A 16802-nucleotide genomic window follows, 5' to 3' on the forward strand; every position below is an offset into this window, starting at 1 on the left:
TGCAACGCTCAATACCTCCAAGGGTGTTATCTCAGAATGGGACTTAATGAATGTCTCAGAAGAGGAAATTGTCAGCGAATTGCAGGATCAGAAGATCACATAAGCAAAGAGAATTATGATGAAGAAAGATGGCAAACTTATTCCAACTCACAGTATCATACTGACATTTAGCTCACCCAACCTACCATCATCAGTGAAAGCTGGGTATTTGAACTGCCACATTCGCAGTATATCCCAAAGGTGTTATAAATGTCAGAAGTTTGGACATTCCCAAACAGTATGTCTAGGTGATGCAGTATGCCCTAACTGTGGGTCGAAGGAACATGCCCAAGCCGATTGTAAATCGCAGTCCTCACTTTGCCCTAATTGTAAAGGCAATCACCCAGCCTTCTCTAAAACATGTATTCAGTGGAAATATGAGAAAAAAATACAAGATAGAAAAGAAAGTCTCATTTTCCAAAGCAAGGAAACAATTACAGCAACAGATGCCAATGCCAGGACGTACATATGCCAATGCTGCTCAAAACTTTCATTCAATATCAGTTCAAACAGTTACATCAATCACGCCAAGCATCTCTATTTCTGAATGGGCTCGATCTTTACTCTCCTTTGTATCTCAGTCCTCAAAGCAACAGACTTCGAATAGACTAACCAGTCTGTAGTTATCAACTTCACTCTTAGAACTGCCTTTATATATTGGCAATACCTTGGCACTTTTGCAATCCAAAGGAATCTCTCTTGATTCTATAATAATTAATCCCAATGGTTCAATACACTCTCTGGTCACTTCCCTCACATGTCCTCTCCTCACCATGAAGGGTGTTTTCTCAAAGACCAATTCAAAACACCTCTTCAATTCATCAGCAACATCGGCTTGGTTATCTAAAACTTTCCCACACCCCATACACAAGGGTTCAATCTGATTTGTTTGCTTCTTCTTTGTATTCACATACAAATTCTTTGCTGTCATAGCCAGTGCTTTCTCATATTATTTATAGATCAGCTTGTAACTTTCCCATGCTGTCTTTTTCTGCAGTATTGCAAGATACAGGCTGAAAGCCTCAAGGGCAGCAAAATTTACTTTCTTAATAATAAACTTTTGACAATAAACAGGTACACTTTCAACTTTATCTAGTAACACATCAGTCACAATATCACCTGTTACTCATGCACCTCCTGTAAGATATAGTCAAACAGAAAACTCTTCTCCGGTAATAACCAGCATACTGAATCTTTCCTTATGGACACAAATGAGACTTGCTCTCAAGAAGAAACGGAAACCATTCTGGATATCCATCCAGAATGGTTAGATATCCAGATATTGCTAATGCACCAATAAAATACAAATCAACCAACCAGCCAACATTGAAAAATGCAAAGTACTGCATCTGGGTAGCAGTAACCCAAGAGAAACATACCAACTGTGTGATACTATACTCAGGAAAGGGGAAAGTGAAAAAGACCTGGAGTTAATTGTGCAGTCAGATATGAAGTTTGCTGAGCAGTGCAAATGGGTGCCAGAACAGGTCACAGAGTCTTGTCAATGATATATAGGAATTTTGCTAGCAGGGACAAGAAGGTGATTATCCCATTGTACAAGGCAGTGGTCAAGCCACACCTTGAGTACTGTGTACAGGTCTGGAGGCCTCATTTTAAGAAGGATGTAGAGTTGCTAGAATGAGTACAAAGAAGGGCAACAAGATTGGTGAGAGGAACAAAGTGGTGCTTTTACCAAGAAAGACTTAAAGTTCTGCAAATTGCAGTGCCTGAAGACTAGGCACATGTGCGATGATCTGATTAAAGTGTATAAGGCCTTCAACAGGTTGAGCAGAGGGGACCTGAGGGAACATAGATCAGATTGAGGAAAGACAGTTGTAGAATAGATGTGTGGAAATTTGCCTTTAGCCAGTGGGTAGTTGATTGCTGGAACAGACTTCCATTTCTTGTTGTGGAAGTTAATAGCTAAAATAAATTTAAGGCTGAGCTGGACAGGCATTTGGAGTGAATGGATGGGTATCTTTAATAAGCATCTTTAAAGTAAGGTTTTATCTGCAGTGGTCACCCTCACATGATGAAACAGTAGAACATATATAAGAGAAGTCTTTCAGCAAAGCCCACTAAAGTCAACTACAAATAGCCACGAGTTGGATATGCCTTAAACAACATTCTAGCATATTATCTGCAACATTTACTTATGACAGCTTACCATTTGCAGTGCTTTGTTGTTTGTTATTTGGTTTTTAGAAGCATTAGCAACTAAGGCCATATTGCTCCGGGAAATGCGGTGGTCATTCCCTGACCTTTCCGCATCCTCCGTATTTGGTAGTGACAGGCTCAAACCCCGGTCTATTCAAGAAGCATGTGCTACGCACTGCTGTCCTTCCCACCTGGCTACGGAGGCACCATTTGCAGTGGGAGCAGAGAACTGTTCAAATGAGCAGTGATTATAGTATTAATATTAGCCAAGTAGTGCAAGGAAGCTACAGGCTCTTCTGCACCATCCAAAAAAAGAAAAAGAAAGAAAGAAAAGAAAGAGAAAAAGTAGATAAGAAAATACAAATTATGCACTTCCCTCCTCACATAAGTTGCTGCTATCCAGTTGTCCTTTAAATTTCTACAAATTGTCAGTCTAAACTATTTTCCGAGACAACTTGTTTCAGTAATAAATGACTTGTTAGTCAAAAAAAAAACTGCCTACAATCTAGTCTAAACCTCTTTCCCTGTAATTTGAATTTTTGGCCACCTGTTGTGGAATTCTTTATAACAATGAAAATTACACATTCTTTCATTTTACTAACTTTTCAGAGCCTTATATGTGGCCTGTCTTTGAACCATCTGCTTGGAAAAATTAAACATCCTCCAGTGTGTCATCCGTGTCATGGGAGTGCTGATCGACGTACCCTCATCCATCTTTATGGAGCTCTCATCAGGTCTCGCTTGGACTATGTATTCTCCAGTGTATGATTCTGTGAGAAAAAGTACTTTAGAACGATTAAACACCATCCAGCACAGTCCTCTGAGAGTCACTCTAGGGGCCTTCAGAATCTCCCCAGTTCAGAGTCTTTACATCGAAGCCGGTGAACCTCCCTTAAAAACCTGCAGTCTTCCCTCTCACCCTTGTTGGAGATGTCTGTACAATACCAAATGTGAGTCATTTTACAATGGTAAACCTAATGAAAACCGACCTGCTCCCCTTAGATTTAAGGAACTGGCTCAATCATCGAATATAGAAATCGGTAATATATTTCAGGACATGACACCACCAGATCCACCCTGCACAAATATCTGTGCAATATATGATGACTATTTTCAACAGTGGGGAAAGAACGCCCTGTCTCCTTCCAATATTGCACAGTTATATGCAACTTACTCTCTTTCTAATTCAAAGGCATGTGAAATCTATACAGATGGATCAAAAACTGAGACCCAAGTAGGTTCTGCAGCAATCTTCCCATCCTTCACCACTTCTGTCTCATTACCAGTAGAATGCAGCATCTTCACTGCTGAGCTTTATGCTATAAACTTAGCTCTAGATCACATTATTGAACTTCTAATTCCGTCTGCTTTAATATACACTGACTCGCTCAGTGCTATCTCTGCCATTAGCAGTAATAGGAGTAAAATAAGCAGTAAAATAAGAGAAATACATTCTAAATTACTTGCATGTAATCAGTCAAACCAAACTGTGACATTCTGCTGGATCCCGGATCACTCTGGGATAGCTGGAAATGAAAAAGCAGATCTTGCCACCAAACAATCGGATACTTCTATTTTAAAGACTTCTCAAGTTCCATTTACTGATTTCAAACCAATCATCTGTAAAGCATGTTACAATAGCTGGTCAATAATCTGAAGAGGTTATCCAGGGAACAAACTTTACCGAATTAAACCAGATCCAAAGCTGTGGCTCTCCAGCTTTCCGAAAAGCAGACAAGAAGAAATAATTCTAGGAAGGCTAAGAATTGGGCATACTCACTTCATACACCTCTATCTATTAATGAATGACAGCACTCCTTGATGCACATCATGTCATGTGCAACTGACTATTCGTCATTTATTAGTGGGCTTTCCTCACATTCTCAATATTTGCTCAAACAACTTTAAATCATGTGCTAATGCACAACCTTCACAAACATTAATGCATATTCTTGTAGATGACCCTAATAAAACAGAACTGTTAGCCTTCCTAAATAACATAGGAATATACCATAAAATATAACAGGTATTACAATAAAGTTAGTATTTCCTATTAACCATTAGAAAGACACAATATGGCCCTAGCAGCCTATGTGTCCTTAAATTTCATCACAACATCAACAACAGAGTCTTCGGTCAAATCTCCTGTAAGGAGCTTGGTTGCCAAAATCTGAAACCCTGTGTAATCAAGGTCTTTCCTTGTGTGGTCGACCTTTTTCTGACCTCATCATATGAGTTGCCTGTCTTTTGACCCTTTCAAAAAACTGTCTTTTTTTCAGATGAGGTCTCCATACATGGACACAATATTTCACATGCTGTCTTACAATTGCCTTATACAGTGAGATTACAACCTCCCTATCTCTACAGGATATTGTTTGATAAATCATCAGTACAACGCCATGGGCTTTCTTGGCTGCCAGTTTACACTGCTCAAAAAACTTAATATCTGCCCATATCATAATTCCCAGAATCGTTTCTCCCTCAACTATTTTTAATTCAACCACACCAATTTGTCAGTTATTTTGGGGTTGTTATTCCCCAAGTATAAGACCTTGCATTTTGCTGCATTAAAATATAGCTGGCACATTTTTTACCATTCTAGAATGGTCTAAAACGTGGCAACCTGAAGGAGCGCTACTTGCTGCTGATCATTAACAACCATCCCAAACTTTACATCATCTGCAAATTTTGACATTGTGCCGTTTATCCCTATTCCAATGTCTATGAAAATCAGAAACAATGGTGGGCCTAGCACCAATCCTCGGGTTACTCCACTTCTGATGTTACACCAATCTGAAGAATATCCATTAAATACGTGATAACCCTGTGCCTTCTGCCCTCAGCCACCTTTCTATCCATGTTAGAATCTTTCCAGTAATCCTAACATGTTCCAGCTTATACAGTAATGGACTGAGTCAAATGCCTTGCTAAAATCCAAATAAACTGTCAAAATTATTCTCTACAGCCAACTCATAAGTAACTGTGTCAAAATAGCTTACCAGGTTAAGTAAATATGATTAAAAAACAAATCTAATAGAAAACAAATGACATTCTGAAGGACACACAGCATGTTGCATGTCATTCAGAATGCCAATCTAATATCCGTGGATTGCACTCTTAATCATTGCTTCTAAGATTTTCCATACCACTGAAGTGAGACTAACCAGTCTGTAGTTATTAACTTCACTCTTAGAACTGCCTTTATATATTGGCAATACCTTGGCACTTTTGCAATCCAAAGGAATCTCTCTTGATTCTATAATAATTAATCCCAATGGTTCAATACACTCTCTGGTCACCTCCCTCACATAGCCTCTCCTCACCATGAAGGGTGTTTTCTCAAAGACCAATTCAAAACACCTCTTCAATTCATCAGCAACATCAGCTTGGTTATCTAAAACTTTCCCACACCCCATACAAAAGGGTTCAATCTGATTTGTTTGCTTCTTCTTTGTATTCACATACAAATTCTTTGCTGTCATAGCCAGTGCGTTCTCATATTATTTATAGATCAGCTTGTAACTTTCCCATGCTGTCTTTTTCTGCAGTATTGCAAGATACAGGCTGAAAGCCTCAAGGGCAGCAAAATTTACTTTCTTAATAATAAACTTTTGACAATAAACAGGTACACTTTCAACTTTATTTGCAGGCTTATTTAACTCTAGGAATGGTAAAAATCCTGCGCATGCAATACAACTTTTTCTGATTTTTCTCTGATTTTAATGTGAATGTGTGAGACTGTCTCAGAAACATACTATGTTAGTAATATAAAAAAGATAAAAAGGTGGCATGTGGTACTTCTAGCCTCTCAGGTTTCCAGATCTAAAACCTGTGACTTCTTTTTTTGGGGTTTCTGAAAAAGTTGCCACTTTTGTGCCACCATTTCCAACAGACATTGCTAAAACTAAAACACAGGATCATTGTAACTGATTTTGTTAGTGATCCATGTATACTAGAGAGTCTGGGGGGAAGAAAAGGACTAAGTTGACATCTGCTGTGTGACTCTTTGGGATCACATGTAGGGCCTGTAGAGTCCACAATAAATGTTCAGTGATTTTCTATCCATCTGGGCACGATACTAAATGCCACTTTTCATATTATGAAAAAAAAAAAAATTTAACAGTTCCTTGAAACTTTACTTCTTTCTGCATAATCCTGTATTATGCAGGATTATGTATTTAGTAGAATAGATAAAATATAAAATTACAGCAACAAACCTTTTTTTTTTACAACAGATGTTGCATAAGCTTTGATTCTTTGCATCATTTTGCCATTTTAATACTTTTGCATTATAGATTTAGATACTCACAAGCATATCAGTATTCATTAAAATTTAAACTTTGAAATTTACAATGTTAAACATTTTAAACAAATTGCTTGAGTTTTAAAAATTTAAACTTTAAATAAAAAAATATATATATTAAAGTACAGGAAAGGTTTTAATCATTTTATTCTGGATGATACAATATTATCCCAAAGGGCTCACATCTGGTGAGTATGGGCTTGGTACACCCATGGTCCTGAGCTGGATATCATCATTCTTCTGTTTTTAGTGATTGCCCCCCTACTTCTCTCTCTCTCTCAGGGTGTTTAAATTTTTTTGGCTGGTGCAGCATAAGCCTCAGGATTCCTTGCGCCATATGGCTAATAATAATAATAATAATAATATCAGTACTTAATTATCCAAATTAATGTTTGAATGCTGATGCTTTCTACCTGTCCCAAGTTTATAAATTCTTGATTCATGTTGCTGGAAAGTTGAATCCTTGACATTCAATTTTGCAGCCAATCATTTTTTCTGTATTCATTGTTTCCTTGTCTGAAGCTCTTGCTCTTTACCTTTAAGAAATTCCTCATTTTTTTATTTGTTTATATATATTTTTTCTTAATGTTGGCAGGTTTCATGACATTTGACATCACTTTGTAATACAGTAGACACTATTTTTTTTTTTGGCCAACTTTGAGTCTTGCATTTGTAAATTCTAAATCCTAATTACTTATTGGGAAAATAGTTATTTTCCTCCCCCCCAGGTAATGTAGTTTTATGCTGCTAGTTCCTTTTCAGTAGGATGCACCTTTATGCAGTTGCTGCTTCACTCTTTTTATGATTTAACTGACCATGATTATTTGTTTTATGTAAAACTGCAACTGACATCTACAAAATTGGCACCATACACTTGTCCAGGTCTTGTAAATTTAACTGACCTGCACATATCTTATATATATATATATACAGGGTGTTTCAAAAATGTTGGTACAAACATTTAGGGGAGGTAGGTAACATCTAAAGGAATGTGAATCGCATAGGAACCCATAACGGGAAATGTCACGGTAAGTCGGTAGACGGCGCCATTCATCAGTTCGCGAGAGGGAAAATTTCTGGTTTACTCATTCAAGCAGTAGTCGCCTTTATATATTGGCAATACCTAGGCACTTTTGCAATCCAAAGGAATCTTTGGATTGCATGCATCGATATACGAACTGTGAGCTGGCAGACATGCACCTAGTGTATGGATTAGCAGAGGGCAATGGACGAGCCGCTCAACGAATTTATGGAGAACGCTTCCCAGACAGACATGTACTGGACCACCGTTTGTTTGTTTGTTTGTTTGTGCGTGTGCATCAAAATTTGTGCGATTATGGGTCATTTAGAGGTAACAGGAGTAGTGCGGGCAGACCACATTCGACGCGAACTCCTGCTATGGAAGAAAGTGTGTTGAATGCCGTCCAGAATAATCCTACTAGCAGCACATGTGCCATTGCCTCTGCCTTAGGAGTGTCTCATTGCAGTGTACAGCATGTCTGGCATGATGATTCCTTACACTGGTTTCATCTCCAAAGGGTTCAGTTATAGCTCCCCCAAGATGTGTGGCTTTTGCATAGTGGTTTCTCCAAGAAATTGTTCAAGACTTGAATTTTCTATCATATGTTTTGTTCACGGATGAGGCTTATTTCACTCGGGAAGGTTTATTCAATCAGCACAATGCTCATGTGTGGGCTCACGACAACCCACACGGTGTGCATCCCCATGCGGTGATTGTGGGCAGGTATGGTCGGTGACTGCTTAGTCGGCCCATACCTGTTACCATCCCACATGAACTCCGCTAAATATCAAATCTTTCTTGAACAAGTTCTACCAGGGTTACTTGACGATGCTCCAGCAAATGTGAGATGCAACATTTGGTTTCAACATGACGGGCGCCTGCCCATTATGGAAGGTGTGTTCATGACCATTTGAACAGCCGTTTTGGGCTTCGATGGATTGGCCGTTGCCTGGCCCCCACGCTCACCTGATTTATCGAGCCGTGATTTCTTTCTGTGGGGGGGGCCTCAAATCTATCGTGCATGAATCGCCTGTGGAGACGGAAATGGATCTCGTGGCGAGACTCGTCTGCACTGCTGCTATACTGTCAAAGAAACTCCAGGTGTGTTCGACCATGTCCGCCAATCCATGCTGCGTTGGTGTCACGCATGCATTGCGCCTCATGGTGGAACCTTCGAGCATCTGTTGTAACATCATGAAATGCATCCATCTCATACTCCATTGTTACTATTATTTTATCAAATAAATGTTTGCCACTAATTACTGTCTCGTGTCATTTCTGCTTCTTGTGCCTCTGCTACTACTTTCCTGTGACGTTTCCGGTTATGGGTTCCTATACGATTCACATTCCTTTAGATGTTACCTACCTCCCCTAAACGTTTGTACCAATATTTTTGAGACACCCTGTGTATATATATGGGTGTATGAAAAGTTCCAAAACTTCACAGACCTTTCTTGTTAGCTGCTGTAGAACATTAAAGTGGTTTGCATCTCAAGAATGTCTCATAACACTACCATTATTGGTAGTGTTATGAGAAATTCTTGAATTAAACAAATTCAAGAACGATTTTGTGACCTATGAAATATACTTTGGGAAATTCTTTAGGAAGTTAACTCACCCAAGACAAGACATTCTGCACAAATCTCAATTTAAGAAATGCTGCTCTGAGTAATATATGAGCTGTAGTAAGAAGTTTGAAATAATTAAACAAAAACAGATACAGTAAAAGCCAATAAATTTTTCTAAAAAAAGTAACATTTTTATTGGTCTTTCAATAAGTGAAGTATCGTGTTATGCCTTATTTTAGGCAAACTACTTTCATAGTATGCATTTTAATGCAAAATTTTAATGCAACTTGCCACCTAGAATTAAAATGCAAAATGCATGCATTTTAATTCAGGTAGCATGTTAATAGCATCAGAGAAATGAACAATTCAGTGAAGGTATGCAATACTTAGGAAATTAGAAAGCACTTATTAATTGTTTTCATTTATTAACCCCCCCTTCCCTTCCAAATTATTTTAGTCTTGTGGATTACTGTGTTTTTAAATTGAGTCTCTTAAGGTTAGGAATTATTGTAACGTCTTTTCATCATTAAACAGAAGTGTTTTGCATCTCTATGAATTTGAACTATGCATTAGCAACACTTTGAATAGTTTATATGATTTTTTTTTTTATAATTGAAGCAAATCACTCCTCATCAAAGAATGTTTTTGATAAAGTTGTTCATTTAGCATTAGCATTTTAGATTAGCATTAGCAGAGGCATATGATGCAAGAAAGCAAGCTTATTCAGCATCAGCCAAAAAAAAAAAAAAAACCCACTCCCATTTCACCCCTCCGTTCGTTCGAAATACCTGTCCAGTTGAGCTTTAAATTTGTTTAGGCTATCAACTTCAACAACAAGTGATGGAAGTCGGTTCCACCAACCAACCACCCGCTGGCCAAAGGCAAATTTCCGCACATCTATCCGACATCCGTCCTTCCTCAATTTGAATTTATGCCCTCTGAGGTGATTATTCTGAGAAAGATGAAGAATCCCATTGGCATTGAGCATGCTCAAACCATTCAAAGCCTTATACACCTCTATCAGATCACCTCGCCGGTGCCTAGTCTCCAAACTCTGTAATTTGCAAAACTTAAGCCTTTCTTCGTAAGAGCAACCCTTTGTTCCATTTACTAATCTTGTTGCCCTTCTCTGTACCCATTCCAGCAGCTCTACATCCTTCTTGAAATGAGGCCTCCAGACCTGTATACAGTACTCAAGATGTGGCCTTACCATTGCCTTATACAAGGGAATAATCACCTCCTTATCCCTGCTAGAAAAATTCCTGTATATCATTGACAAGACACCATGAGCTACTCTTGCAGCTCGTCTGCACTGCTCAGAGAACTTCATATCTGCCTGCACAATTACCCCCAGGTCCTTTTCATTCTCCACCACTGTCAGTGTAGTACCGCAGAGTTGATACATTGCTCTGGGGTTACTGTTTCCCATATGCAGGACTTTACATTTGTCGATGTTAAACCTCATTTGCCACCTCTCAGCCCATCTGTTCAACCTTTCCAGATCCTGTTGCAGCAGCATAGCGTCAGTATTGTCCTTAACGACCCTGCCAACCTTTGTATCATCTGCAAACTTGGACATTAAACTTGATATCCCATCATCAATATCATTCATAAACACCGAAAACAACAACGGACCCAACACTGAACCTTGAGGAACTCCACTAATAACATTAGTCCACGTTGAGCAGTGTCCATTGATTACCACTCTCTGTCTTCTGCCACTCAATCATCCCCTTATCCATAGCAGCAATTTGCCTCCAATGCCACACTGCTCCAATTTATGCAGCAGTCTTCCATGTGCAACAGTATCAAAAGCCTTTCTAAGATCCAAATATATAATATCAAAGTTATTCCCTGCATCCAGTTCTTTTGTGACTACATCATAGTATCCAATCAAATTGGTCAGGCAAGACCTGCCCTTAACAAAACCATGCTGCGTCTGAGCTATAACTGAATTCTTGTCTAGATGATCCTGCAGTGCTTCTTTAACCAGTGCCTCCATTAATTTACCTGGAACAGAAGTTAAACTAACAGGTCTATAATTACTTGTGTCAGCCTTTGATCCTCCTTTGTGAATTGGGGTTACATTTGCACATCTCCAGTCTATGGGTACCTCCCCTGAGTCCAAAGAAGCTCTCATAATTATGGCTAGGGGTTTGCATACTTCCTTTGCTGCCTCCTTTAATATAACTGGATAGATCCCATCCACCCCAGGTGCCTTTCTTATGTTTATCCTCAACAATCTCTCCTCCACTTTCCTCTCAGTTATTACAAAATCATCCAGCTCACTGCCAATGTTTACTTTACCTACATCATTCTCCTTCCTGAATAACTCCTCATGCGTGAATGTAGATGCAAAATACTCGTTTAGATTGTTAGCCACCTGAGCAGGATCCTCAACTGTTGAACCATCAATATCCAGTGGACCAATCTGATTCATCCCTTTCCTTTTCGAGTTCAAGTATGTAAAGAACTCTTTTCTGTTTTTCTTTGCATCCTTTGCCAAGGATTTTTCATAGTCTGCCTTTGCCTGCCTAATCTCCTTTGTGACTTGGTTACAGACCAACTTATATCTATCATAGGCTTCCATGTCACCCATTAATTTGTATGTATCCCATGCATTTTTCTTCTCTGCCACATGTCTCATTAGTTCATCTGACAACCATTTAGGCCTAAACCTTGAACAATATTTCTTAGTTGGTATGTAAAGCCTGGTAGCCTCCAAGATTAGTTCCTTGAATGCTTCCCATTTTGAGTTTGCTGTTGGTAACATCATCAGTTGGTCCCACTGTATAGAATTTAAATACTGTCTCAGACCATCATAGTCGCCTTTACGAAAACAAAAACCCTTCCCTTTACCTCTGATGGTAGTTACCTCCTTGAGTAAATCCCACTTCAACACACTGTGATCACTGCCACCTAGTGGTTCATTTATCTGCAGGTTCTTAATGCATGAAGAATCACTACTGATAATCAGATCAAGAGTATTGCTCCCTCTTGTTGCCTCACGAACATGCTGATGTAGAAAACAATCATCCAATAAATCCACAAAAGCCTTGCTAGTGTGCGAGTGACCAACCCACAAATTCCAGTCAATATCTGGGAAATTAAAGTCCCCCATTATAAGACTCTCTGATTTACTGGCCCACTCTATTTCCCTGTACAATATCTTATTATACTCATCAGAGTCATTAGGCCTATAGCACACTCCTACTCTCAATTTTGATTTCCCTATGCTTATGTCACACCAAACTGACTCGACACTGCCTTGTCCATCGATGTCGACTGGCTTCACTTCCTTGGACTTTGTGTTTCTTAATTAATAGCATAACCCCTCCTCCCCTCCTGACCTGTCTATCCTTTCTATACACATTGTATTCCCCAAATTCCAGTTCCGCATTACTTATATCTGTGTGACACCACGTCTCTGATATCCCAACAATATCTGCCTTTGATGTTTTGAGCAATACCTCAAATTCATCAAATTTATTTACCAAACTCCTAGCATTGGTGTACACGCAGGTATACATGCACCTGTTTCTATTCTTAGCTACCCTAACACAACCCATGCGTTTACTTGTACCGCAATGACTACCAGCATTCTCTGAAATATCCTGCATCTTGTTTTTTAGACTTCTGCTCATTTCAATAGAAGCAGTGCAAGAATCACTTCCACCTCTGCCACTGGCTACTGTTAATCTATTAGTCCTTGTATCCCCCCCCAACTAGCAGTTTTCCGACCCACCTAACACTGCCTCGACAGCATCAGCAAAAATTCTTGCACCCTTTCTATTTAAGTGTATCCCATCCCTGTAGAAGCAATCTCTCCTGTTAACAAGTACAGTCCAGGCTGAAAAAAATTCTACCCCTTGAGCCTTGCACAATCCCTCCAGGGCCGAATTGATCGACAAGGCTCTCATCACCTTACATTGCTCATAATTACATTGCTTACATTGCTCATAATTTCTCAAATTGATATTTGATTTACATTTAATTATGTTCTTAAATGTGATTGGGTTTCTTCACAGGTTAGATCCACAAAGAAAGCCAGTTAAAATAATAGAAAACCTTGATATTAAAATTAACTAATTTTTATAGTGAAGAATTAATGATGATATGATGCAAGAATAAGTATTATATTAGAACTTATAACATTCTCTTGATCACTTTTGTAATAGCTGTGAGTTGTTCCATCAAAAATTGCATGTTAACACCGTAGATCCCATGGTATAATGTTTATTCTTGTAAGGCAGTATTGTTATTTTTCACAAAATAAATTGGTTATTTTTAATATTGTGGGTCATTTTAAATTTTGATTTAGGAACACTTAATTTATAAGTTAAAAATACACTTCGTATACAATTAAAGAGTAGAAAAATCATTACTTTTAATATACTTTAAATTCATTTGTGTATGCTGTTAAAATCTTTGAACTCTAAACACATTACTCTTGTATCATTTTTTCTTTTTTAAGTATATCTATGGATTCTGAAGAACAAACAGAGCTAAAGCCTCCCACACCTCCACCTCGCAAATTTATTAGCAAAGTTCCAATTAGTACATTTCGTTTGCCATGTCTAGGAAAACAGGATAGTCATGACTTACCAATTTTAAGACAAAGGACGTTAGATAGTACTTCAGTCCATTCCTCTGAAGAAACTTTATCACATATTGCTGCCTCTCTCCGTCTGGCACACTTACCTGCTATGGCTGTTGCTGGTGTTTCACCAGAGAACGAAAATTACAAAACTTACCCCAGAAAAGCTCTCAGTGAAGGAACTGGATACATCCCATCTCACAGGGCTTCCTACCATGGCAAGTATATATGCATGTGTGCATAATGTAAATATATATTCTGTCTGTCTCCTCTTTGGCAAGAAGAGATAAGCATAAAATATGAATATATATAAATAAGATAACAAGAAAATATTTTTAAATTCTGTTAATAACATTTTTCTATTATTTAGTGAGGTTTATTTTCTTTATTACATAGTATGTATCATAATTAGCAGAATGTTAATGAAGGAAAAAATATTCTTATTCTGTGCACTTACTATGTTTTCTGTTCATTAAAGGTAAAAGCAGCTGCAGCATTTTGAAAGTAATAGTTTTCATTTTGTCCTTGAAATCCATTTCCATAATTCATTTAAAGAATCACTTCAATTAGGATTTAACAAAAATATTTTCAAGATCTTTTATTAACAGGAAAAAATTTAGCCCACATAACTGTTTCTGAAATATTAGTTAAATATTAACTAAACATATATATTTTTTAAATTCCACTTTCAGCATATTTGTCATTTTCACTTTAAGTAAAGTGAAACAATGATACAATTTTCTAAATTTTAAATTAGGTAGTGACATGAGTGTAAATTTAAGAATTATTACAAATGCTTCAACTAACTATAGATGTATTGATAATAATTCCTGCATGAATGAGGTGTGATATGTGGCTGCAAACATAATATTCATTGTGATAATGCCTACACCCTGTGCCCTGTCTATACCAAATCTCCAGAAACTTACTCCTAAAATGCCACTGAAATGGACTTTTTAGGAGTAAGTTTCTGCTTGTGCCCCCCCCCCAAGAGTACTGATTTATCTTTCATTGAGTCTGTCTATGTTCAAGACAGGAAGAGATTTGTCTTATGGTGTAGTTTATCCACATTTGCCACAAGCTTTAATTCAAGAGTTCAATATGTGTCCAATCTCCTTACAACTATAGCACATTTTGGGTACCCTGAGTACACACCCAGGTGTTTCTCTCTTCTGCATTTCAGATAAACCTCTCTGTACCCTCTGATAGTTCAATACGAATCGGTGTCCACTGTATGAATTATATTAGGAGATGGCTGCTTCTTCATATCCATTTTCCTACCTTCCTGGACCAAACTCATAAATTTCCACTCAACTCTTTGGGAGTTCCTAATTTGCTTGTTAGTTTTAATACTCTGGAAGTTCTAACCGGAAACTCATCTGGTAGTAGTAGTAAGGGATAGAAATCAGTGAATATATTTCTTGAAACTGTCTACCAGATGAGGCCTCACTATTTCATTACCAAGGGGGGGGGTGATCCTCCAAAAGCTTGTCCCTTCTTTTGCAGTATAAGATTTGGCATGTACATAAAACCTTTAATGTATCAGAGATCTACTCTCTTAGTAATACTATCCATTATTTCTCTAGTAGAATGCTCTGCTCAAAGCACAAATTCTAAAGTGCATCCTCTAATAAAAAGACTTTTTTTCCCTCTGTAAATTACAAATTGTAAATTAAAAATTGTAAGAAGAGAAAACAGATATAAATACTACTGTGCGTATGGCACAAGAAAATCCCACACCTTCAAAACTGCAGGAATGTCAGCAAAATAAAACAGACAAAAGAAAAACTCAATACTTATATCAATACTGATTTTAATAAGTATTGATACTATTCAAATATATATCTCTGGCTACCCACCCACCAACAAGAACATGCCAACAGAAATCCAACAGGGGCTATGATTTAGAGACAAGTCTATTCCCATTGGTGGGTGGATATCCAGAGATATAAGAGCTAATGACCCAATTGTGACTGACTGATAGACTAATAAAATTTTAGGGCAAAAAGCCTCAAATTATATAAATTTCAAACTATGATGTTGTTTAGTGCAACTACATCATTATTACATAGTTGAATTTTAAAACAAACTGTAGTTTGTATGTTAGATATTATTAGGAAAGAGTTAGCATTAGTAAAGGCATACGATGCAAGAAAGCAAGCTTATACAACATCAGTCAAAAAAAAAAAAAAAAACCTTCTCATTTCACCCATCCACTCGCTCCAATTGTTTGTCTAGTTCTGCCTTGAATCTATTTAAGCTATCAGCTTCCACAATGACAGATGGAAGTTTGTTCCAGCAATCAACAACCCGCTGGTTAAAGGAAAACTTCTGCACATCTATCCTACAACCGTCTTTTCTCAATTTCAATTTATGCCCTCTCAGGCAATAATTCACAAGAGAAAGAATCCCATTAGAACTGAGCATGCTCAAACCATTCAAGGCCTTATATACCTCAATGAGATCACCTCGCAGGTACCTAGTCTCCAGACATTGTAATTTGCAAAACTGAAGCCTTTCTTCGTAAGAGCAACCCTTTGTTCCATTCACTAATCTTGTTGCCCTTCTTTGTACTCATTCGAGCAGCTGTACATCCTTCTTAAAATGAGGCCTCCAGACCTGTATGCAATACTCAAGGTATGGCCCGACCACCGCCTTCTACAAGGGGATAATCACCTCCTTATCCCTGCTAGAAAGGTTCCTGTATATCATTGAAAAGACACCATGAGCTACTCTTGCAGACTGTCTGCATTGCTCAGAAAACTTCATATCTGACTGCACAATTACCCCCAGGTCCTTTTCATTCTCTACCACCATCAGTGTACTACCACACAGTTTATACGTTACTCTGGGGTTATTGCTTCCCATATGCAGTACTTTACATTTGTCAATGATAAATGTCAGTTACCACCACTCAGCCCATCTGTTCAACTTTTCTAGTTCCTGTTGCAGTAGCATACTGTCGTTAGTGTCATTAACAACCCTGCCAACCTTCGTATCGTCTGCAAACTTAGACATTAAGCCTGATATGCCATCATCAAAATCATTAATAAGTACAGAAAACAACAATGGACCCAACACTGAACCCTGGGGCACTCCTCTAATAACATTAGTCCT

The 16802-nt window shown here is 38.0% G+C and overlaps 1 protein-coding gene across 1 annotated transcript in view; it reads left to right on the top strand.

Annotated features, from left to right (window-relative positions):
* LOC150076513 (muscle calcium channel subunit alpha-1-like) overlaps positions 1 to 16802 on the top strand; it is a 1171392-nt gene that overhangs the window by 1126508 nt on the left and 28082 nt on the right. Inside the window, exon 42 of the mRNA XM_090387375.1 lies at positions 13563 to 13903. Within this exon, the coding sequence (XP_090243501.1) occupies positions 13563 to 13903 (341 nt within the window). The remainder of the gene's footprint in view (positions 1 to 13562; positions 13904 to 16802) is intronic.

Source organism: Mastigoproctus giganteus, chromosome 13 (genome assembly GCF_048544385.1).
Source record: "Mastigoproctus giganteus isolate SK-2022 chromosome 13, ASM4854438v1, whole genome shotgun sequence".
Classification (NCBI taxonomy): domain Eukaryota; kingdom Metazoa; phylum Arthropoda; class Arachnida; order Uropygi; family Thelyphonidae; genus Mastigoproctus; species Mastigoproctus giganteus.